The sequence below is a fragment of the Leucopleurus acutus genome (assembly GCF_964270905.1).
Source record: "Leucopleurus acutus genome assembly, chromosome: 6".
NCBI lineage: Eukaryota > Metazoa > Chordata > Mammalia > Artiodactyla > Delphinidae > Leucopleurus > Leucopleurus acutus.
In genome coordinates, this window is record NC_139149.1 from 58317864 (window position 1) to 58343171 (window position 25308).

Here is a 25308-nt window from a genome sequence, read left to right on the forward strand (position 1 = left end):
TATCTATTTCCAAAGTGAGAAGCTCCACTGTGATTTTCTGCTGCCCTTAGAAAGTGAGAGCTGCTTGCATTTCTAATCAGGAAGTCAGAGCCAACAAAACTTCTATCTGGTTTAAAAAAGAATGTGCATCATATGGTCACCTTATCTATGATGAAGGAGGAAAGAATATACAATGGAGAAAAGACAGCCTCTTCAGTAAGTGGTGCCAGGAAAACTGGACAGCTCCATGTAAAAGAATGAAATTAGAACATTTCCTAACACCACACACAAGAATAAACTCAAAATGGATTAGAGACCTAAATGTAAGGCCAGACACGATAAAACTCTTAGAGGAAAACATAGGCAGAACACTCTATGACATAAATCACAGCAAGATCCTTTTTGACCCACCTCCTAGAGAAATGGAAATAAAAATAAACAAATGGAACCTAATGAAACTTAAAAGCTTTTGCACAGCAAAGGAAACCATAAATGAGACAAAAAGACAACCCTCAGAATGGGAGAAAATATTTGGAAACCAAGCAACTGACAAAGGATTAATCTCCAAAATTTACAAGCAGCTCACGCAGCTCAATATCAAAAAAACAAACAACCCAATCCAAAAATGGGCAGAAGACCTAAATAGACATTCCTCCAAAGAAGACATACAGGTTGCCAACAAACGTGTGAAAGGTTGCTCAACATCACTAATCATTAGAGAAATGCAAATCAAAACCACAATGAGGTATCACCTCACACCAGTCAGAATGGCCATCATCAAAAAATCTACAAACAATAAATGCTGGAGAGGGTGTGGAGAAAAGGGAACCTTCTTGCACTGCTGGTGGGAATGTAAATTGATACAGCCACTATGGAGAACAGTATGGAGGTTCCTTAAAAAACTACAAATAAAACGACCATATGACCCAGCCATCCCACTACTGGGCATATACCCTGAGAAAACCATAATTCAAAAAGAGACATGTACCACAATGTTCATGGCAGCACTATTTACAATAGCCAGGACATGGAAGCATCCTAAGTGTCCATCGACAGAAGAATGGATAAGGAAGATGTGGCACATGTATACAATGGAATATTACTCGGCCATAAAAAGAAACGAAATTGAGTTATTTGTAGTGAGGTGGATGGACCTAGAGTCTGTCGTACAGAGTGAAGTTAAGTCAGAAAGAGAAAAACAAATAATGTATGCTAACACATATATATGGAATCTAAAAAAAAAGGTTCTGAAGAACGTAGAGGCAGTCAGGAATAAAGACGCAGATGCAGAAAATGAGCTTGAGGACACAGGGAGGGGGAAGGGTAAACTGGGACAAAGTGAGAGAGTAGCACTGACATATATACACTACCAAATGTAAAACAGATAGCTAGTGGGAAGCAGCTGCATAGCACAGGGAGATCAGCTCAGTGTTTTGTGACCACCTAGAGGGGTGGGATAGGGAGAGTGGGAGGGAGACGCAAGAGGGAGGGGATTTGGGGATATATGTATACGTATAGCTGATTCACTTTGTTATACAGCAGAAACTAACACAACATTGTAAAGCAACTATACTCCAATAAAGATGTTAAAAAATATATATAATGTACGTGCATGTGTGTGTGTGTGTGTGTGTGTGTGTGTGTGTGTTTATGTCTGTACATGCACAAAAGCACGTCTATAAAAGCATTAGGAGGAAATATACCGAAATGTTGACAATGAAAAATAAAACTTTCATTTGGTAATATCTCTGCTCAAAGCAAAACACCGGAAAAAATTAAGGTTAAAAATTTGTGTGAAAGATCAAAGACCTAAATGTAAGATCTAAAACTATAAAACCCTCAGAAGAAAATAGAGGTATAAATCTTCATGATCTTGGATTAGGCAATGACTTCTTAAATATGACACAAAAAGCACAAGCAACAAGAGAAAATATAGATAAGTTGGCCTTCATTAAAATCAAAGTCCAGTTCTTCAAAGGACACAGTCAAGAAAGTGAAAAATATTTGCAAATCACATATCTGGTAGGGTACACTAAATATATACAGAATTCTTGTGTGCATACAGAATACCCTAAATACATATAGAACTCTTACAATTCAATAATAAAAAACGAACAACCCAGCTAAAACATGGGCAAATATTCTGAATAGATTGTTCTCCAAACATAAACAAATGCCAGTACATTCATGAAAAGATGCTCAGCACTGTCAGTCATTAGATCACAGTAAGATACCATTTCATACCACTAGGATGGCTATAACAAAAAGACAGATAATAATAAGTATTGGCAAGAATGTGGAGAAATCAGAACCCCCATACATTGCTGGTAGGATTGTAAAATGGTGCAGCCACTTTGGAAAACAATCTGGCAGTTCCTCAAAATACTAGTTAGGGTTACCATAGGACCCACCAATTCCACTCCTAGGTATAAACACAAGAGAAATGAAAACATATGTCCACAAAACTTCTTACATGAATGTTCATAGCAGCATTATTCATAATAGCCAAAAGGTGGAAACAACCCACGTGTTCAACAACTGATGAATGGGTAAAAAAAATGTGGTATTATCGGTATAATGAAATATTATTCAGCAATAAAAAAGGTCTGAAATACTGATACATACTACAACATGAATAAACCTTGAAACGTTACACTAAGTGAAAGAAGCCAGACACAAAAGGCAATATATTGTTTGATTCCATTTATATGAAATGTCCAGAAATGGTGAATCTATAAGGACAGAAAGTTTACGAGTAGTAGCCTAAGACTTGATGGGGAGAGGGCGGGAAAATTGGAAGGCAATAGCTAAAGGGTACTAGGTTTCTTATGAGGATGAGAATGTGATAGTTGCACAGCTCTGTGAATATACTCAAAACTGCTGAATTGTACACTTTAAGTGTGGGGAATTGTATGATATGTGAACTCTATCTCAATAAAGCTGTTATTTTAAAATTTTTTCCTGAAACATAGCAAGCATTCGATGAATGAGAGAATGAATGAAAGACTGAACGAATGGAAACATAAACCAAGTATGAAAGAATATAGATTAGAGACAGAAGTGGTTTGAATCTCAATTTTTCCATTTACTAAGTGCTTGATTTCACTGAGCTTTTAGTTTCTTCGACTCTAGCTGGGAATAATGAGATAATGCCTATAAAGTGTTCAGTCCAGTGCAAGAGGCTCAAGAAACGGTAGCTATTATTACAATGAATTATAATCATAAGCACGTATTTTCTTTGGTGACATGCAGAAATGAAGCAAATCACGATAAGGAATTCTACTTTCAAATTACCACAGTGGAATATGTTTAGATATAAGATTAGGTTTTATCTGGTGAGAATGGTCAGAACTACCCTTTTTCTATGAGATATAAACATTTCCTAAGTCTAGTTCCTTGCACAGGAAGAAACTCTAAATCCTTCTCAGCCTTGACAGCTTGTTGGATGAGAATGAATAAATGGAAGAAAGAATGAATGAAAACATACCAAATATGAGTTAATAGAGATTTGGAGACAAGAGTGGTGTGACTCTCACCTTTGCCATTCACTAAGTGCTAGATGTCTCTCAGGTTTTAGTTTCTTCAACTCCAATTGGGAATAATAATGACAGAATGCCTATAAAATGTTCAGCCTAGTAAGAAAAGTCCCTACATGCTCATTAGCATTCTAGCAGATTAGAGCTACAGTAAAAGCAAAACCCAGCATCAATGATAATAGTAATACTGTAGTTAGGTTGAGTGGTAGGCTCATGGATGCTCATTTTATTATAACTTTTTGTTTATATAATGTGTTCTCTTTTGCATATATCTAATATCACATACTTTTAAAAACAGATCACAAAATAAAACAAACAACAAAAAAACACATAATGCTTAAGGACTGGATATTTTCATTTCTTGGTCACCTCAATGATCTAGTTAGTGTACATCATTTTTCCTATAGGACGGCACAGTCATTTTCAGAGCAGTAGAATTTCCCTCCCATATGTAGGGAACTCAAGACCCTAGTCCTAGCTGATTCTTCTGCTATGGAAAAAAAAGTTGTAAAGTCAATACTAACTGCTCAGTTTGAGCCATTTCTTCTGAATTAATCTGCATTAGGTCAACACATTAGGTATTGGGCTGGCAAAAATGTTTGTTCAGTTTTCTCCGTAAGATGGCTCTAGTAGCACTTAGTTGCCTTTAACTTCATTCAAAATAATTTTGTTAGACTGTATGTGACAGCTGTCATATCAGCATGCATTTAAAAAAAGACTTGTCAAAATTGGTGAATTTTTGTGTAGGCATTTTAATATTGAAGATGGAAGAAAAAAAAGCAACATTTTCGGCCTATTATGCTTTATTTGTTATTTCAAGAAAGGTAAAAACGTAACCGAAATGCAAAAAAAGATTTGTGCAGTGTATGGAGAAGGTACTGTGACTGATTGAACGTGTCAAAAGTGGTTTGCAAAGTTTCGTGCTGGAGATTTCTCTCTGGACGATGCTCCATGGTCGGGTTGAGCAGTTGAAGCAGATAGAGATCAAACCGAGACACTGAGAACAATCAACGTTATGCCATGCAGGAGATAGCTGACATACTAAAAATAACCAAATCAAGCGCTGAAAATCATTTGCACCAGCTTGGTTATGTTAATCGCTTTGATGTTTGGGTTCCACGTAAGTTAAGCGAAAACACCTTCTTGACCTTATTTCCGCATGCAGTTCTCTACTTAAACGTAATGAAAACGTTCGTTTTTAACACAAATTGTGATGGGTGATGAAAAGTGGATACTATACAATAATGTGGAATGCAAGAGTTGGTGGGGCAAGCGAAATGAACCCACCAGTCACACCAAAGGCCAGTCTTCATCCAAAGAAGGTGATGTTGTGTATATGGTGGGATTGGAAGGGAGTCCTCTATTATGAGCTCCTTCTGGAAAACCAAATGATTAATTCCAACAAATACTGCTCCCAATTAGACCAACTGAAAGCAGCACTCGACAAAAAGCATCTAGAATTAGTCAACAGAAAAGGCATAATCTTCCAACAGGATAACGCAAGACCATATGTTTCTTTGATGACCAGGCAAGAACTGGTACAGCTTGGCTAGGAAGTTCTGATTCATCTGCCGTATTCACCAGACATTGCACCTTCAGATTTCCATTTATTTAGGTCTTTATAAAATTCTCTTAATGGAAAAAATTTCAATTCTCTGTAAGACTGTAAAAGGCACCTGGAACAGTTCTTTGCTCAAAAAGATAAAAAGTTTTGGGAAGATGAAACCATGAAGTTGCCTGAAAAATGGCAGAAGGTAGTGGAACAAAAGGGTGAATTCGTTGTTCAATAAAGTTCTTGGTGAAAATGAAAAACGTGTCTTTTATTTTTACTTAAAAACCGAAGGGACTTTTTGGCCAACCCAATACATCTTTAACATTGAGTGATGTTTGGAAGAACAGCTGCACTCCTCTCACCTGGTGGCACTGACAGCATTCGGCCAAACACCCACAGGACACTCCACATTCTATCACCACCTGTACCCAGGATCCTGAGGGTTGGGTTCTCCTGATCAGCCTCACGGGCAGCCACTCTTCCTAGTGTTTATCTGGTGGCTGCTTACCATGTTTCATTCAGCAAAAAGAGTATTCCTATATTCCACAGTGCCTGATATTCTATCAGCAGAGACTCGTCCTTTTTGTTTAAGGTTATTCTCTGTTGAAATATATAGACTTTTGGAAGAAGTAGCAGATTGTGCTTTAACAGTCATTTATACTGTAGTGTGATCGAATTCATCAGTAGAAACTCAATAATTATACATTTTCTTTCCTCCCTGAAATGAAGAGATGTAGAGGAAACAGGGAAGCAGAAAGTGTTTGTGGTGAAGAAGTGCATACAACCTAATCATCCTCCTATAGCCCAACCTGACTATTTTTCACACTGTCAATTTCCAGCTAGACAATCCATCAAAGCGCCCAGAAATGAGTCAAAGCGTCCAGAAATAAATCTCTTAAGGAAGAGATTCAGACTGTCAGCACAACCCTCGAGGCACCCCAGACTTCAAGAGAAATTCCCAAAGTTCAAAAATAGAAACAGGGTCAATACCTAGGAAGAACAAAGGAACCAAATACCTGATTATAATTTAACCACTTAGGTCACATGTCAGACAAGAGAACAAGTCAGGTTCATGGGCAAAAACCTCTGGATATTACAAATGGAAACAAATAATTAGTTACATGGAACATAGAGAGCATGACTTGGAAGATTTCTGACAAATGTACACAGTGTTGCAGCAAAGCTGAGTTAGGAAATTTCTTAACCAAATTAAAACTAAAACCACTGAGAAAAAGAATATTTATGATACGCAATGGTTCTTTCATTAGAAGAGAAACACTTACAGCAACTAATTGGGGTAAAGAGGAGAAACAACAGTAAGAACTAAGCAAAGGTCTTAGTCTATGTCCATTATTTGTCCTACATGAAAAAAGTTAGCCAAAGACATGAGTTTTCTCCCTGAGAATGCACTTGGGCATGTGTGCAGGTATAGCGGCAAATGCACGTAAGTACACACGCGTGCACGCACGCACACTCACACAAAGGGAGTGCGCCAAGCTACCTCTTCCATAAGAACTTTGGTTGCAGAAAGATGAGGACCCAGGTATGTGCCAGGCTGACAAATATCATGAAGGAGAATCCAGAGCACCCTCTCTCTCTGACCCTCAGGGAATCTTCTCTGAATTAAAAGCTGCAAAGGTCACTGACCTCATCACCTCAGGTTCCACAAGCAACTGAGGAGGGTTTAGCCAAGACTGTCAGCCAAGTCAACTGGAAGCCATTAAGGGTTTCAGGGACAAAATGGACTAAATAAATCTTTAAAAAAATCATGTACTACCAAATGTGAAAGGAACACCACAAATAAGATGAGTTGAGCTGAAAACTTAGATTTGAGAATTGGTCTAAATCCAATGTCATGCTCACACTTTAAAGACAGAATCTCTTTAAAGTTCAGAATTGTCAATAGCTTCAACATAGTTATGGTTGTTTGCTCTGGTCCCTAAAAGGAGGAAAATTATAATTATACCACAATGGCTTACTCAATCCTACACCTAAAATACAAGGGTCCAACTAATCAGTCACCTCATACTTATTTTAAAGTTCCAGTCAATATAAATATAGGGTAACTCTACCCACTACTCTGTTTTCTGTGGTATTTAAAAAGAAACAGAATTAGAACTCTAAAAAGTGTAGAAGGTAATGTTTTAGGAGCTTCTAAGAATACTACCTCTACAAAAATACTACCTCTTTTCTGCCTCAAAACCAGTGATATTATGCAATGAAATTTAAAAAATGATTCCTTATTATCACTGAGAAAATCTGCTTAGAGTCCCTTGAGTTCAGGGGGCATGTCACTCAGACAGTATATCCAGTGTGCAAAAATCCTAAGGAACATATTTGCCGTGAGAAATCATCAGTATTAATACTTACACAACCTCCAGCAAGGACTTCTGCTAAAAGTGGAATGGAGCCATCTCTCCTGGTAAATTTGTCCCGGACAAAATCATTGACCTAATTAGAAAGACAACATCAGTTAACCAGAATTCCCAATCATTACCTTTAGTAGTACGTTACTGGTTTTCCCATATCAGCAAAATATTTGTCTCATATAAAATTTAAAATTAGCAAATGACTACAAATAAGTTTAAAATTGTACAAGTGCCTTGATAGTGTGCTAATCTTACCAGCATCTGTTTTCACTTTTGGCTTAATGATAATCTAAACAAAGGACATAAATTCAATGAGAAAGAAACTTACTGTCAGTTTAATGGCCTTTTCTGGAGCAACCCCTATAAGTTGTGGTATCAGACCTAGGTAAACAGAGAGAATCGTTAGCGGTATAGATGTACTAGACGTGAATACACAAGCCCAACAAGGTGGTTTTCCCCATATTATTTACCCATCAAACATTTTAGGGTTTTTATTAAAATGGGAAAAGTGGCTTATCCTAAAAACTATGCATATGTATATAATAATTATTCATGTCAAAACAATGTTATACTTCTTGAGGCTATAAATCCTTTTCTTAAGCACGCCTCCTTTAAAGCCTGGTTATCTAACACCTCCCAAAAAGTATGAGGAAAGAATGGAACCCATGGATCTTGTCTACTCCCAGAACACTGCCAATAGCAGGGAAACCAGATTACCTCCCTTTACAACCAACAACATACTAACATACACAGACACTTTAGAGAAGCCAATGTTGTATGCTTGGAAAAGCTCTGCAAAGCGTCCTGTTAAGTAGACCCAGATTTTGCCACAAATGATGCTACCTGCATAATAGCATACAGTGGCTTGGCTAATACAGAAAACCAACTCCCATCATTTTCTCTTTACAGAAACCCAGAATTCAGTACTCATTTATTTAAAAGAAAGCCAAGGGCTTCCCTGGTGGCGCAGTGGTTGGGAGTCCGCCTGCTGATGCAGGGGACACGGGTTCGTGCCCTGGTCTGGGAAGATCCCATATGCCGCGGAGCGGCTGGGCCCGTGAGCCATGGCCGCTGAGCCTGCGCGTCCAGAGCCTGTGCTCCGCAAAGGGCGAGGCCGCAACAGTGAGAGGCCCGTATACCGCCAAAATAAATAAATAAATAAATAAATAAAAGAAAGCCAAAACTGCAAAGAAAAATGCAGTTTTAAGTAACATTTAATGGGTATCTTCTACAAGCAAAAACAGCCCATTGTTAGCCTATTTGCTAATATATGTCAAACTTAAGACATTTCAAAAGATTTCTCCTAAAACAAAGGAAATCATTGTTCTTAGAAAGTTAAATTTTCCAGGCTGGCTGCAAAAGAAAAAAATATATAAACAACTCAACATCTGTAGCTATTCATAGGGCTCAACTTTCTAAAGCACACAGATTATCGAAATCGCTAAAATACATTTTTTGCATACATCTTTTAAAGATGCTAACAATAAACATACTATATCCTTTAAATCACCCAGCCAAGGGGAAGTTATGTATGTGTTTGCATGCTTGCTGCTGATCTTAAGCCTACTTTGAGGATACTGCTGAGTGATTTTCTGCAAGTTGAGAGCCAGCAAGTAATCGTACATACAGCCTACTGTCAGTCAAACTGAATTATCAGTGACAAACACAAATCTGCACACACCTTTAATGGGTAGCAAACTGATTTAAAAGAATAAATCAGCAGATGGCAGTCTTAACTTTCTAACTCTCATGATTATCAGGCCCTATTACTTTTAAGCTGACTCCCATACAACCGTGTCAGCATGTGTGTTTGTTTTACTACTTGTCTCAATAAGGCTCATGGAATTTTAATAAAGTATTGATTTATGTCATTTTATCATTGTTGCCTATAAAGAAATTTAGGCTAGTCTGTCAACAATTTTGTCAATCATCTGACAAAATAATGGACAACTTCTAAGCAATATATGACAATCTCAACAATCACAGTGTTCAGATACAGGACTCCTACAATCTCTCACTTAAAGGACTGATTTTATCAGCTCACATTCTGAATCAAGCTAATGATCCCTCCGCACCCTCCACCCCCAACTTGCTATATTGGACCCATTTAATTAACATGACATCTCTCCCAAATGAAATCTTCTGTAAGCATCCATCCATTGAGGAGGCTAAACTGTGAGGTGTATGTCTAGGTTCCTTCTCTTTTAAAGTATACCAAAGAGGAAGAAAGATTCTTACTTAACAAAGAAAGACTGGAGATGTCAAAGAAGCAAACCACCATAGCGCCACATAACCCTCAGATTCCCTATTAAATAAAATCTAGATATGCAGTGTTTAATACAGTCTAAAACAAGCACTCACATGCACAGATCTGCATTCTAACAAAGCACACCTCTTCCCATGGAGTAAATGTCGTACAGCTAGATTTCAGACAGGCTAGAGTTCTGCATATCTGAATAAAATTCATCGCATTCTTTCTCAGGAGCAGGGTATTGAGCCTAGTTTGATTCCAGAACAACTCTCTCCTCTTGTTCTATACAATGCCAAAAATGAACATCCTCATGACCCTCTCCTTCAAGTATAAGTATATTAGAACTACATTTTCACTTGAGTATCTGCACATAATGCCAATCAGAAGTGTTTTTCCTCCTGGTCATGAGCATAAAGCTTTGCTCAGGCCCAGTTTTTCTTTCCGAGGAAGAGGTTCTAAGCCAAACAGTTCAGCAGAGCTCAGAATGAGCTCAGGATTAATGGGACTGTGTGTGCGAACAAACAAGTACAGTAAATTACATAAATGCCCTGGAATTGAGCATGTAGAAAGTTTTTCAAAGAATTCCAAGTGGCGCCCAAAGGGATTAAAAAATTAATCTCCCTCCCAAAGGAAACCCTAAATTCTAATGTGAAAACATGTACATGAAAGTCTCCCTCTCCTAAGAGAACAAGTTCCTACAAAGCCGATGGGGGTGGGGAGAATTCTGCATGGGGTTGCTGCCTCTGATGCCGATAGCAGTGTGCTCAGCTTAGAGTTGGTGGTAACATTCCCTGCAAAAGAAAATCTCTCTGCTTCCACTCAGTGCCTCTGAACTACAGGGAGAAAAGGAGCAAGAATAAGATTTGGAGCAAAAAGGTTTTCTTTTCTTTCTTTCTTTCTTTCTTTTTTTTTTAACCTTCAGATGACTCACTGGTCTCCCTGGAAGAGACAAAAATGTGCAATATTTCTTTCAGGTGAAACAAACAGATAGAGTGTAAACTCACCTTCAAGTGGCAGCCTGGTTTCTATTTCACAGAGGAGAGATATATTTTTCCTCTCTAATTCTTTGAGAAAAGAAGCTCTCTATTTCTTAGCTGTCATCCTTGTATTCCACCTGCAGACATGTGCCTTAGTTTGTAAGAGCATGGTGACCACCATAGACCCATGCTGGGGAAAACACAGGCTTTAGATTGCAGGAAGAAGAAATAAAGACCTTGTCTGCAGACTAATATTGCTAGTTACCAGCAAGAATGTAAAAAGGGAAATGAGCAGGGAGGAAATAAAAAGAGAGAAACAGCCCTAGTCTGACTGAAAAGGCTATGCACTGATTTTCACAATCAGTGAGTCTGAAACCTGCTGCTGGTGAGATAAACTCACTAACTTCAGCAGCTGAGATCTGCTTGCTCACCCCGGTAGAGTCCAAAGAAGCCCTCATAACGCAAGACTTTCTTAAAACAGTCAAAGCTGTTTTTGTACATCAGCTCCCCGACAACAGAGCCGGTGCCACGCTGATTCTGCATGCGGGTCTTCACCAGGTCTATAGGGTACACCGCAGTGGCTCCCACAGCTACAAACGAAAACAATTGTTAGGCTTAAAAGAGAGCACAATTAAACGGAGAATCTGTAAGGACAACAAATCTCTTAATCAAAGGACTAGAAAACAGAACACAGTATATATCCTCGCCAAAGAGATTTTACGTAATTTTCCCTTCTTCCATACACAGCTGAAGGATCACAGGCTAGCAACCACTGGGATCCATAAATACAGCTGCTTCCGAGAACAACTGTAATGGATTTTCAAGTCATCTCCAACATTAGATAATCAACACTCAATTTCCTTTAACAACATTAAACTCTTATATATAACATATTTCTTTGTATTTTCCATTAAATGCCTACATATTATACCAGTTACCTCTTAAAATAACTATATATCTACACATAGGTGGCTGCAATTTTAAAATTTAGTTTACTACAGCATTTTGGTAAATTAACCTTAGTTACAACTATAATATTGGAACCAAATCTCAACATGACCCTCCCCCTACTCACAGCATTCGGTTTATAAAAATAAAAAGCCCGGGCTTTAGAACTTCTCAGGGACTGAAAAATTTATAACATGAATTAGAGTATTATATTTTTCAACTGTTGAAAACCAAAACATGCTTTGCAACTTCTAAAACAGATTGAAAAGAAAAAAATAATAGTTTCATCAGTTTCGACTTCTTTTGAAAAATCATAAGTATTTTAATCACACTACTAGGTTCTTCTCAATAAAGCAACTTCAGATTTTATACATTTTCTGTGGAGAGATTTAAGCAAAAAAAGCCTCTCAAATTTTGCCCAGGAGCAGGGAAGAGAGGTTCATTTTAACAAATAACCTTCAAGTCTAGATATTCTTCAGCCAGTAAAAGATGAGGTGAGGGGGGGGAAACAAGCAGAAAAGCAAAAGCGAATCACTGTGAGAGGTTGTTTTATTTCATAAGGTTCTGGAATTTGTACCCCAAATCTTGATCTCTTACCTGCCCTCACTCCTAACACCAGAAACACAGTCTTATTCTCCATTTCTTCGTACTGGCTTTAACCAGTATAATTAAGGGGAGTGCAGCACGCATCCAAGACTTTCACATGATTACAGAGGTTTTGTCTTGAAGACAGACTGGAGCCAGAGGGGCCATGGCTGTGCTATGACAAGTCCTCTGATCGTAGGTAAAAATAAAGAATACTTCAGAAAGCCCTGCAGTCGTGACCCTTGGGAACAATGAACTGAACCTTTGCTGATCTGTCCCGGTCTAGTGAGATAATATTACATGAACGCAAGCTTGAAACAGCACATAGACATGTCACTCACCTCCAGCAACTGAGCCCAGAGTGAATCTGTAAGCAGACTCGGCAATCTGGAGCCAGACAGGCCTGCCTAAACTGTGAGATTGCTGTGGGGAAGAAGAAAACATGTGAAAAATTTTGGAAAAGCATACGGCGAATGAAAAAAGCTATAATTTGGCTGTGTTAAGATTTTGAAATAGATACTCCTATTATTAGCATTTAAAACCCATATCTGGCCAAACAGACACAGTAGCTTTTTCCCCCCATTTGCACGAGCCTATTAACGCCTCATTTAGCTGCTACTACTGGGGAATACACTATCATTCTACAGAAGTGAATCTTTCAGGTAAGTAAATATTTCAGGTTTAAAATCATTTCCCCCTTCTTTACTTTAACCAACTTAGAATTTTAAAATCTTTCTAAAATGTATAGAAACTACCGCGATTCCTAAATCAGATAATATTCATCATAATTTTCCGCCTATGATGACTGAAGGTCAACATATTCATGCGTCCATCAATTTCTGCATCGAGATCTAACGCAGCTGTTTGTGCTATCTTCCCACGCTTGACAACTCTTACTTCTTTTACCAACAGCCTCCTAGTTTGATTTTGCCGCTTCTCATCTGTCAGGGCTGGAGAAATCACATAACTAGAATTGTTAGGATTATATGTAAAGCAAGGTCAAGGACTTCTCTTTTGGGCTAAAGTGAAAAACTTTAATAGCTGCTATTTCAAGGGTTCAGAGCCTTTGCCCCTTTATTTGAGGCTTTGAAGCTCAACCACTGAGGTTATCAATAGATAAGTATAGTATTTCTCACCTATGCTACCGAGCATTTGCTCTTCTAGACCTATGTATTCCTCAACTCTGCCTACGCAAAGAAAACACCTGAGGGACCTTAAAATATATATCCCTGAGGCCTGGGGTTTATAAATTTTTAAAAGGCTTCAAATCATTCTGCTGTGTAGTTAGGTTGAGAACCACTGTCCTAGCCATGTTTGTAGTTCTAACATAAAATCTATGTTGAAAATAAAGCTAATGGGAAAAACCTATTGTGGTTCAGAATGTTATTTCATTGGTACCCCAAAGCATAAAGGACTTGAAATAATTTGTCTATATTAGTGTGTCAGTCTTGTTCTTTAATATTTTCATTATGAAAATAACAGTTATGTGTATAAACAGTCTGAAATAAAGGAATAAAATACTGCTTTATCATAAGAAAACTTGAAAAATAACAACTTGAATGAGCTTTCAAAACACAGCATAATAAAAATGTTTAGATACTCTCACTAGAATAATTTAGAATAATTTAATGGAGAGGGACTCCTTGCCTAAAATCTAAAGAAAGAAAAAAGTAAGCTAGTCTACTCTCATTTGCTTTCATTTGTACAATCTCTTCAAAGTTCAATTAAGGAAGCTAAATATGGCAAAACCAGATATTTATAAACAATTTGGGAAGCAGCCTACAGAAAGGTTTTATCTGTCTTCTTGTTTTGTAAATTTTGCACCACAGTAAGTATCATTTCTGTTTGAACAAAAGCATCTGATATCTAAATATTTAACGTTTGATTGTGATCTCTGTAGGCAGAGATCTTTAAAAGCTCATTATGCTTGTCATAGTGTTGTGGTTCAATATATTCTATAGTGAAGGAAAATAAGTAATGTTTGATGAAAAGTCAATAAGAAACCCTTGGAAAATCTGGCAATTAGTCAAACACCATTACTTCAAACAAAATCACTACATATTTTATAAATGTCAACTGTCCCAATATACCAACTTTACTATGATGAAATTAGGTGAAAGCATACATCTATTACATCCAAAACTGAATGTAATACATGGAAGAAACCATCATAAAAAAAACTGCACAAAGACATAATCATGATTTTGTAGGGAATACATTTTTTTCCTAGCAAGTTAGCCCATGCAACTGCATGGCCATCCATTACGTTTGATCTACATGCTGTAACAAAAGTGAGCAATTAACAATTTAATATTGACATTTTATTTGAAATTTAATAAGGGAAAGAGTAGAATATTTTAACAAAACCTTGAGTATAAGCCTAATTTTGACTCATTCACAGAACAGCAAAAAATATGCCGTCCACAAAGATATTTTTTATTCCATTTATTACTATGATAATAATACTAACTTTAGACTGTTTAGAGATTTGTTGTCCCCCAAAAGGTGGAAGTACTTGACCAAGCACTCAGGACTGTTGCCCTGATGCAGCCCTCAGGGGTCCAGTGTTTTTCAATCTTCTGTAAATAAATTCCCTTGTGAGACCATAGAAGGATGCTTTACTCTCAGCAATTTCTAACCACAGTGAGACCACACTGTACTATTTTGCCAGTCAGTCCACTATACATACAAAGGTAAGATGGCCACACTATGGACAGGACAGGCGACTTGCCAAAGGTCTCACTGTGAAATAGGGAATAAGCAGAGCAACGGCCCCTGTCACTCCACTGCATTCTCCATTGTAACTGAACACTCGTGCCAGGCAAAGATTGTAAGCACTTAACTCCAATATATGATTTCATTTATAAATTATATGCATGTTTTACTGTACTAATTATATACATAAAAATCTAATATATATTATTAAATTACATATAATATACATCTAAACATAGAAATTATAAAATGAGATGAAATAAAATGATTTTTTAAAATTTAATTTTGCATTTATTAATGCAAAACCCTTCTCGGTATCACTTTAAAATATTATATTAACTGAATATGCTTCAGTTAGTTTTTCAAATATTGATTGAACACAACGCGGGTAATGAGTTAATTCTGATACTCTGTTTCAAAGACAATCCAGTTGAAAACAAACGCAATCTGTATCTCTGAGGTAAAGATGATGTTCAACATCACACATTTTAAAGAAATTCAAGTTATGGCGTATTGGCTTAGATTTTAAAATCTTTTATAACCAATGTGGCTGTTATACTACCTATATAGCATATATGTTTTTAACTTCTAAAAATGCACACATAAAACTTTTTTTCCGAAATCAAAGTTTCTCAGTCACAAAACTGGGTGAAAATAAATCCATTCTCGTAGATTATGAATTATTTTCAATCATGACTCCTTTCAAAAGAATATGTTAAATTTAAAACTCACTGACTAAAAAGAGCTATGGTCCCAAATATGAATCAAGTACTGGGGAGGGGCAAGATAAGGGTATGGGCCATATGATATCACTGATATGTGGAATCCAAAATACAACACAGGGCCTTCCCTGGTGGTCCAGTGGTTAAGACTCCATGCTTCCACTGCAGGGGGCACAGGTTTGATCACTGGTCAGGAAAATAAGATTCTGCACACCGTGCGGCACAGCAAAAAAAAACAACCAAACAAACAAACAAAAAACCCCGACACAAATGAACATTATCTACAAAACAAAAACAGACTCACAGATACAGAGAACAGACTTGTGGTTGCCAAGGGGGCCAGGGGGTGGGGAGGGGGGGACAACTGGGAGTTTAGGATTAGTGGATGTAAACTATTATATATCAGATGGATAGAGTGTGTGGGATAGTGTGGTCTTTGTGAGCTTCCACCATGGCGTACTGGGGCCAGGGCCAGAAGGTGCAAAAGGTGATGGTGCAGCCCATCAATCTCATCTTCTGATACTTGCAAAATATATCTCGGATTCAGGTGTGGCTTTATGAGCAAGTGAATATGCGGACACAGGGCTGTATCACTGGTTTTGATGAGTATATGAAGTTCGTATTAGATGATGCAGAAGAGATTCATTCTAAACCAAAGTCAAGAAAACAACTGGGTCGGATCATGCTAAAAGGAGATAACATTATTCTGCTCCAAAGTGTCTCCAACTAGAAATGATCAATGAAGTGAGAAATTGTTGAGAAGGCAATGCAGTTTGTTTAGGTGTCCTTTGTTAGAAGTGTAACTCTAAAGCATTTATTCATATTGTTTTGCTCACCTTTATGTTATTACCAGATGACAATAAATGCTGTGGGATTGTTTTTATTTTTAAAAAAATGGATAAACAACAAGGTCCTACTGTATAGCACAAGGAACTATATTCAATATCCTGTGATAAACCATAATGGAAAAGAATATGAGAAAGAATATATATATGTATAACAGTCACTTTGCTGTACAGCAGAAATTAAACACAACGTTGTAAATCAACTACACATCAATGAAATTTTTTAAAAAACTAAAAACAAAGGGAGGGTAAGTGAGTAAGAGACACAAGCTACTATGTATAAAATAAATAAGCAACAAGGATATATTGTACAGCTCAGGGAAATATAGTCATTATTTTATAACATTAAATGGAGTATAGTCTATAAAAATACTGAATCACTATGTTATACACCTGAAATTAACGTAATATTGTAAATCACCTATACCTCAATTAAAGAAAGAATCAAGTAACCACTAATTCTCTTATTCATACAAAAGCTTTCTCCTGTGTTCAAGCACATATATTTTCTTTATATGCTCTTCCTTTAAAGAATGTTTATAAGCCCTAAAAAATCCTGTGAAAACTGTAGGATTATACTGTCTTTAATTCTTAGCTAAAAACATCTCTAACTATAAATACCCAAATGCCTTTTGAAAATGCCACCTCTGCCCTTATTAAATTGCATCCTATTTTTTAAAAAACATACAATATACAGTTACTAAGGAGTTTTTTTTTTAGGCTTAGCTATCACTATAACTTATGGTTCACTTATATTCAGGTATGTAAATTAATATAATTAATGCTATGGATTTCATTTCATGAATATTCATAAGTAGAATGCTACTGTAGCTGTCATCTCTATTAATGACTGTGTACTGAATTTTTTAGCATTTAGGCTGAAAGAAAATCTCAGCACTAAGAAGATCACCTACCGTGAGCAAATGGGCCAAAGGAAAAGGCACTCTTTTCCTTAAGGTTATGATTATGATCATGGTGATATTTAACAAGATTAATTAAGTGTTTTTCAAAGCAAAATAAGAGTTGAAAATCTTAAATGATTTTACACCTGCTGCCTAAGCGTGTGTGTATGATAGGAAATGAGGAAATGGCTCGACAGCTCATTGAGAGAGGAGAAAGTTCTTGTACTTTGTTGTTAAATGTACCTTATCCTATAAATGAGAATTAGATAAGGCAAGATCATGTCAGTTAACAAGTCAGGCACCCTGCCCAAACCAAGCCGCTTCATGGAGTATGCCAACCCAATGATGAGAACTCCCTCTTCCAAATGGCACACTATTGACGGACAGAAGGAAAGGAAGGAAAAGCTGAAGTCTTTTACACTGAGCATGGGTTGTGGCGGGAGAGGGGAAGGCTAGACTTTACACCAACTAAAATGTATGACTGTAACAGCAAAATAAGCTTAGGGAAAATAAAATTCTTTTGTCTGCAAATCACATCTATGAATTTAGTATGCCTGAATTTGAATTCCATACTCTTGGCCTCATAAAACAAGATTAAAACCCAAAGCTGTTCATTGCAGCTCTATTTACAATAGCCCGGAGATGGAAACAACCTAAGTGCCCATCATCGGATGAATGGATAAAGAAGATGTGGCACATATATACAATGGAATATTACTCAGCCATAAAAAGAAACGAAATTGAGCTATTTGTAATGAGGTGGATAGACCTAGAGTCTGTCATACAGAGTGAAGTAAGTCAGAAAGAAAAAGACAAATACCGTATGCTAACACATATATATGGAATTTAAGAAAAAAAATGTCATGAAGAACCTAGGGGTAAAGCAGGAATAAAGACGCAGACCTCCTAGAGAACGGACTTGAGGTTATGGGGAGGGGGAAGGGTGAGCTGTGACAGGGTGAGAGAGAGTCATGGGCATATACACACTAACAAACGTAGTAAGGTAGATAGCTAGCGGGAAGCAGCCGCATGGCACAGGGATATTGGCTCGGTGCTTTGTGACAGCCTGGAGGGGTGGGATAGGGAGGGTGGGAGGGAGGGAGACTCAAGAGGGAAGACATATGGGAACATATGTTTATGTATGACTGATTCACTTTGTTATAAAACAGAAACTAACACACCATTGTAAAGCAATTATACCCCAATAAAGATGTTAAAAATAAATAAATAAATAAAATAAAATTATAAATATCCAAAAAAAAAAAAAAACCCAAAGCTGTGACGATATATACTTTTTTCTCAGTGAGAGGTGAGGTTAAATTGTGTTAGAGACTGTAATAAGTCTTTAATTCTAATACTTTAAATGAGGTAAATGGCTAATAAATACATAAATAAAACTAGTATAGAAACCCAATCTCCTCCTTTTTGAGAACAGATTTCCATTTATGGTAAAACTATTGCAGATGACAGAGGTTAAAAGTTCCAAAAAAAAGAAAAGAGTAAGTGGATTGTAACGCTTTCTCTTTACTCATGAAAACAAAGTTCTCAAGAAGGTCCATTAGAATGCAAAGCACACAAAGAGACAAACTCCTATTTGTCTAAGAAATGCTATATAGAAAACAGAGAGAAAAATCATTCTAATAATGTTCTGATAGAACCCAAGCCAGCTTATATTGCAAAAGTTCTTTGTGTGAGCGGTCTGTAGCTTGAATGTAATTTCCCATAGAAACAAAACTTTAAAAAAAAAGTATTTATATGCCCAAGCAGGTCCATCATAGATAATTTACCCCATATAGTTGAAAAAGCAATTACGTGGTATACAGTAAAGAAAAAAAAAAAGAAGTTGCCTACCCATTCTCACATTGGGCTAGATAGAATTGGTCTTTAACCTCCAAAGCACTTCATGCTTCAAAAATGTCACATCCTCTTCTCTCTGCAACCCACCTCCTTTTATTTAACCCATTTTACCCAATCAAAAATTTCCAATTTTCTCACTGGTCATCTCTAAACCACAACATATTTACCCATTCTACTATGGACACTTACTGCAAATAATGCTGCTATATACATTGTTGCATGTTCCTTTTAATCAACATATGTACTTATTCCTGTTAGGGACTACACCTGGGAGAGGAACTGTCAGGTCACAGGATATATGTCTCTTCAATTGTAGCTGATATTCCCAAATAGTTTCCAAAGTTGTGATGCCAGAAGTTTCTGACAGTTCCCATTCCTCCACCTCCTAAACAACACTTGCCATTGTCAGAGTATAATATCGGCCAATCTGGATAGTATAAAACAGCATCTAATTGTAGTTTTAATGTGTATTTTTTTTCTGTTTACTAATGATGCTGAACTAACTTCCCATCCCCTCCCCTCCCCTCCTCTTCCCTTCCCCATTTGGATATCGTCTATCTTTCCCTTTTGTGTAGCCTGTCTTTTCACCCTTTCAGTGATATGTTTTAATGAACAAAGGTTCTTAAATTTAATGAAGTTCAAGTTATTAATCGTTTTCTTTATGACAGGTATTTTGTGCCCTGTTTGTGAAATCTTTGCTTATCTCTCGATTATGAATATAATCTCCTATGTTATCTTCTCTAAGCTCTCAAGTTTAGAACATCCCAACTGGAACGTACTTTTGTGTATGGTATGGGGTGAGAATTTTTTTTCTATATGATATATATCAGTCATAATTTAAAAAAAATACAACGTAGAATTTCAGCCAGCACAAAAATTTTAAAAGCAAAACATTTCAGGCAATAAAGAAGAAAATACAAAGATATAATTCTTCCTCACTTCCCATCCCCTTCCACCTAAGGAAAGTGGATGAAGGTGGATGAAGGAGTTGTGTCATGTCTATATTTGAGCCCAACTTGTAGTTTGCTCGGATAGCTTTCTCGTATTTAACAACAATAACAACAACTGTAATAGCAGTTAACATTTATTGCATGCTTACTAGGTGTAAGTGCATTAGCTCATGTAATTCTCACAATAACCCTATGAGATGGATACTACTGTCTCTTCTTAATAAATGAGGAAACTGAGAAAGGAAAGATGTTACATAATCAGTCCCCAAGTTCTTAACCTCTGCCTCTCTCATAACTTCTATTTCTGAACTCTCAGATTCTCCATCATGCATATGTGCTTTCATAACAACTTTCATAGATTGAGATAACAACAAAACATGCCTTCCTTCCTATTTTTTTTTTGTTGTTGTTGTTTTTGGGTTTTTTTTTGCGGTACACGGGCCTCTCACTGTCGTGGCCTCTCCCGTTGCGGAGCACAGGCTCCGGACGCGCAGGCCCAGCGACCATGGCTCACAGGCCCAGCCGCTCCGTGGCATGTGGGATCTTCCTGGACCCGTGTCCCCTGACTCGGCAGGCGGACTCCCAACCACTATGCCACCAGGGAAGCCCCTTCCTATTTTTTATCTAAGTTTCAAGTAAATTCCTATAGAGGAACACTCTACATACAAAATGTAAATAATCATGTATTCATATTTGGTAGTATAGAAAAAATAAGAGAATCAAAAATGTCTTCTGAAAGTGACATGGAAACAGTTATGGTTAGCACTAATGTAATTCTGTGGCTTAGAGAATTTTAAAAGACAAGTCAGTCACTAAAATTGAAGTCTATATGGCTGCCTTAGAATGCCTCATAAATCTAAAATACGTTAACTGAAAAAACCTGTTTCTAGATTGAAAACTGCAGAAAGTTTATTACTTTGTTTGCTATAATAACTTAGGCATATTTTTATATTATTCTACTTGGGTCCTAGGCTATATTCCTTACATAGCTTTTAATGCTACAAGGAAAAAGGAAGATACACTAAAATTTTTGAAAAAGAAAAAAAAATCTATTGATTCACATAACTTTTACAGAATGCAAGAACTTAAAGGATTCTTAGAAATATCTGCAGGTACTAATTTTACTAAATGAGAAAGTGAGGCCCACAGAAACTTGTACCAGATGCCAAGGACAGTAAAGGTCAGAATTACAATGGATATAACTGGGGATATTAACTTGAATCCCTCTCAAATAATCTTCATAAATCTATTTCTATGAAATTCTAAAGATTATTTATGACTTGAGTTTTATTTTCCCAGGTATTGTTTTTACCCTAATTTACAGGGAAAAAACAGATTTAAAATCTTCATTTTATTTCTCTATTCCTAACCCTCAGCAATAAGACTACCCAATCTAGCTGATATGTGAAAGGAAAAATAATACAGTCTCTGACCTTCCTCCTTTGAGACCAATGTAAGAACACCCAGGATCTCTACATGCTCTCTGGAGACTGCAGATCCCTGTGCCATCCTACTGTTAGAGAAAAGGCAGAGAAGGCACTCTACCACCATCCTGGATGCCAATCAGAAACAAAGGGTAAGAAGAGTTAGTAGTGGTTTTTATCACTGCCCATTTTCTAAGTATCTGACAAGAGCTTTGAGGCCATCCATGCCAGCATAAAAAGCACCCGTGCTGCCACTGAAGGCAAATCATCTTCGAATCTGTCTTCAAAACAATTTCCAACAGTATCAGAATTACATCACCTTCCTAAGGAATCAGAAATATGAGCGACGCAGACTTAGGGCGCCAAAGATTACAAAAGTAACTTTCATTTATGGCCTCCAGGAAAATCGCTAGGGGCAAGAAAGGCAGGTAAAACAAAAAAGAGTGGCAGAAAGGCTTAGAAAGGAGGAAATGGGTGGGTTTTTTAAATTCATCACATTGTTTTTAATAAGCTAAATGAGATATTCCCCAGTTACAAATATTAAAGACACCCCCAAGGAAAGCTCTATTAATAGACCTGTAACACTAAAAAGTATCTCCTTTTGAAATGCAATTTTTCAAACTTCAAGAATAAATTTTTATAAATGTGTACTACAATATATGAAATTAAATTCAGTAAGAACTCTTTAAATATTTCAATACATCTCAAATTTTAAATAATTTTATTAAATTTTACTATAAATCAATGAATTGGAATAAATCCATCTATTTTTTTTAAAGGATCTGAGAACGTGTAACGAAAAGAAACTCTGATGTCAGCAGATAAGAGTTTTTTGCTACTAAAGAGGGTAAATCACAGTGGGTTACAGATATATTTTAATTTACACACACCAAGCAAAGTATTAACATAAAATGCAGATATAAAAGCAATTATTTTCCATTTTCAATTTACTTACCTGACTACAAAAGTTCTTGTTTATTTTACAAAGAAAAGCTGGAAATTCTAATTCATTTCAGAGGCAGAACCATCATTCCATGGAGTTCAAATAGAAGAAAGATTTGCTACTGAAACTTCCCACAGTGAACCACACTTAAATACCTAGATCTTTCACTAGCACACGTGGCTATTCAACAGTGTGGTAGCAGTAAAGAAAAAGCAGACTTGGTCTCTTTCCATGGCATGCCCATGTAGCTTTCTTCTCTCTCTTCTTGTCTCCTGTCTTCATCCCCCCTCTCCCCACACCCTCTCCATCTCTCCTAGCCTCAAAGGGCATCACAGTCTCCTAAAGAATCATGAGCGACACGGGTCTCATGTGTATTAGACAAGGACTAGCCCTCCTATAACCCTCACCACCCCCCGCAACCAAAACTATATGACCATTGCTGCAACTGAGGCTTCCTCCAAATGCTCCAGAAGTAGGGCTTCAGTTTAAATCAGATTTTTATAAAACTGCTCCATTCCACTATTCAAGGTAATATCATGGGGTTTATTTTCCTACCAGGACAGTATTTTTGAAACCAGAAATAAGACTGCATTAACTTTATAGGACTCAGAGCTATTGTTTTTATCACTCAAACAAAAAACTAATATTATCAAAAATGTAGTAATAATCAAGGTTTTCCTTCTGATTCATTAATTAGATAGTTTTCCTGTGTTACTGTTGTAATCTGTAAGACACATTCTCAGTGAAAGATTTAGTTCAGTAAAGGAATGTTTTGTATTTTAAAAACCCTATAAATACCAGTTTAATGATACAAAATGAACTTAACACTTATCTTTCAATGTCACTAGACAAATGAAAGGAAAAAACTGCTACTCCTAGGGGGAGGGAAGCCAAGCCCATGTATGTCTGCACTCTTATTTTCCTCAGCTTGATAAGCTAAAAGAAAAAACCACAAACATAAATCTAGTTGCTCCATAAAATACTCTGGGAGAGTAAGGGTAAAAGTTCTATAAAGCTGGTCTCTGAGCTAAGTAAAGTCTTTCTGTAAAGCAGTTTTTAATTTTCATAGATTCAGGAGCCTGAGGCTGTCATGTACATATTACTTCGGCATTTTTGAAGGTGACTCTGTTTAGGAGACTCCTCCTACCTGTCTCTGAAGTTCTGCCAGGTTGTAAGGTAAGGCCGCCTCAGCCAATGGGGCTATTCTCTCAATATCTGCCAAAGTCAAGCGCCTTCAGGCAAAAACACAGGAAAGAAAGAACTGTTAGATACCAACAAACTCCTCATACTAAGATCATCTTTCTTCAGAAAAAAAGAGGGTAAGACGAACTATGGTTTAAAAGTAGTATTTCTCTATGCACACAGATCATTTTAGTGAGAGAAATAAAAAAAACTTCAGACGCTGCTTGCCACACAAAAAGCAAAAGACTCTAAAGAAATAATGTGGAGTACACAAATTTAATGACTCCAAAGACAGATAATAAAATTAAAGAAATAATTCTTGCCAGAAGCAAAGTATAAACATTGACAGTTCATACACACATGCATTAAATATGCATAAGTGCAAAGTCTCTTGAGAAGGACAAAAATAAGTGATAAATACCGGTTGTCTTTAAGGGGAAAAGGGAGAAGGGTAGAAGGGAAACATTTTTACGGCATGCTCTTTTAAACTCTTAAGAATTTTGAACTACGCGAATGCACTACTGTTTCAAAAAAATTTTACTTTAAAATAAGTACATTCCCTGAACTGGCTAGTACATCACGTCAGATCCAGTCTTGAGAAGCACTTTTTGAAAGCATTTATTATCATGGAGGTATAATACCTTTACTAAAAATGTGAATTCTAGATGGATGAGACATGGCCTGATAGTTCATGTCAATCACCAAAGACGGGCTGGCTTATCCAGTCTCATCTCCAGCTCAACAATTCATTATGTAGCAGGAAGGTAATAAATCATCTATGTACACTCAACTTCTATTAGTCTTCAGTTCTAGGGTTCAAACCCATTTTTTCAGATATGCCTACACTTAAGTAACTACTACAGGTGACTAATAAAATCTGATCACTTAGCAGATCACACAGGTCCTACTGGGTGCCCAAAGACAAGGGTTTTTCATCTGGATTTGCATGAGATTTTGCAAATTAAATACTCTCTATGTGCTTTGGGTTTTCTCAATCAATAAAACAGAGGCATAAAACATCTGAGCTTAACTATGATGATAATGTCACAGGCATATTTCAAGAAAATGATACTCTCTGACACAAAATGGTATACACTGTTTAGTAAAATCCCCATTCACAATGAATCAAAAAGATTATAAGATTCCTGAACATGTACTTCAATTTATTTTATAAATTTAGGCAAATGTCCACAAATCACTAAAAATTCCTAACACCTCTAGAGTCCAGATTAAATCAATTTTTCTGTCCCTCTCTTACTTTTTGTCACTTCCCTCTCCCCCTCCTCTATCATTTTTCTTCCTTTCCCATTTCCCTCTCTCACACCTTACTCCTTTTCAACCCCTTACTCCCTTTCTTTTCACCCTCTCTCTCCATTTCTTCCCTCCCTTTTTTCTTCCCCTCCTTTTTCCCCTCTTGTCCTCTTTCCCTTTCCCTCCCTCCATCTCCCCCTATCTTTAGTCTGTCTTCATCTGTCTCTCCTTCCTCCCCTGTTTCTCATATCTGTCTATCTCTCTTTCTTGAAATGTATATACTGAATAAACTATTGTTTAAAAGAACACCACTGCTTCAC

The 25308-nt window shown here is 36.9% G+C and overlaps 1 protein-coding gene and 1 pseudogene across 2 annotated transcripts in view; one reads left to right on the forward strand and one right to left on the reverse strand.

Annotated features, from left to right (window-relative positions):
• The window catches only part of SLC25A12 (solute carrier family 25 member 12), a gene marked incomplete at its 3' end in the record, with an annotated part of 89414 nt that overhangs the window by 14567 nt on the left and 49539 nt on the right, over nucleotides 1-25308 (reverse strand). The window contains exons 9-13 of the mRNA XM_082840955.1: nucleotides 23703-23787; nucleotides 12539-12620; nucleotides 11096-11254; nucleotides 7765-7817; nucleotides 7438-7518 (exon numbers count right to left, since the gene is read on the reverse strand). Coding sequence (XP_082697081.1) covers nucleotides 7438-7518; nucleotides 7765-7817; nucleotides 11096-11254; nucleotides 12539-12620; nucleotides 23703-23787 — 460 coding nt within the window. The remainder of the gene's footprint in view (nucleotides 1-7437; nucleotides 7519-7764; nucleotides 7818-11095; nucleotides 11255-12538; nucleotides 12621-23702; nucleotides 23788-25308) is intronic.
• LOC309962879 (small nuclear ribonucleoprotein E-like) lies at nucleotides 16086-16364 on the forward strand (annotated as a pseudogene). The gene has a single exon. The product of its transcript is annotated as a small nuclear ribonucleoprotein E-like (transcript).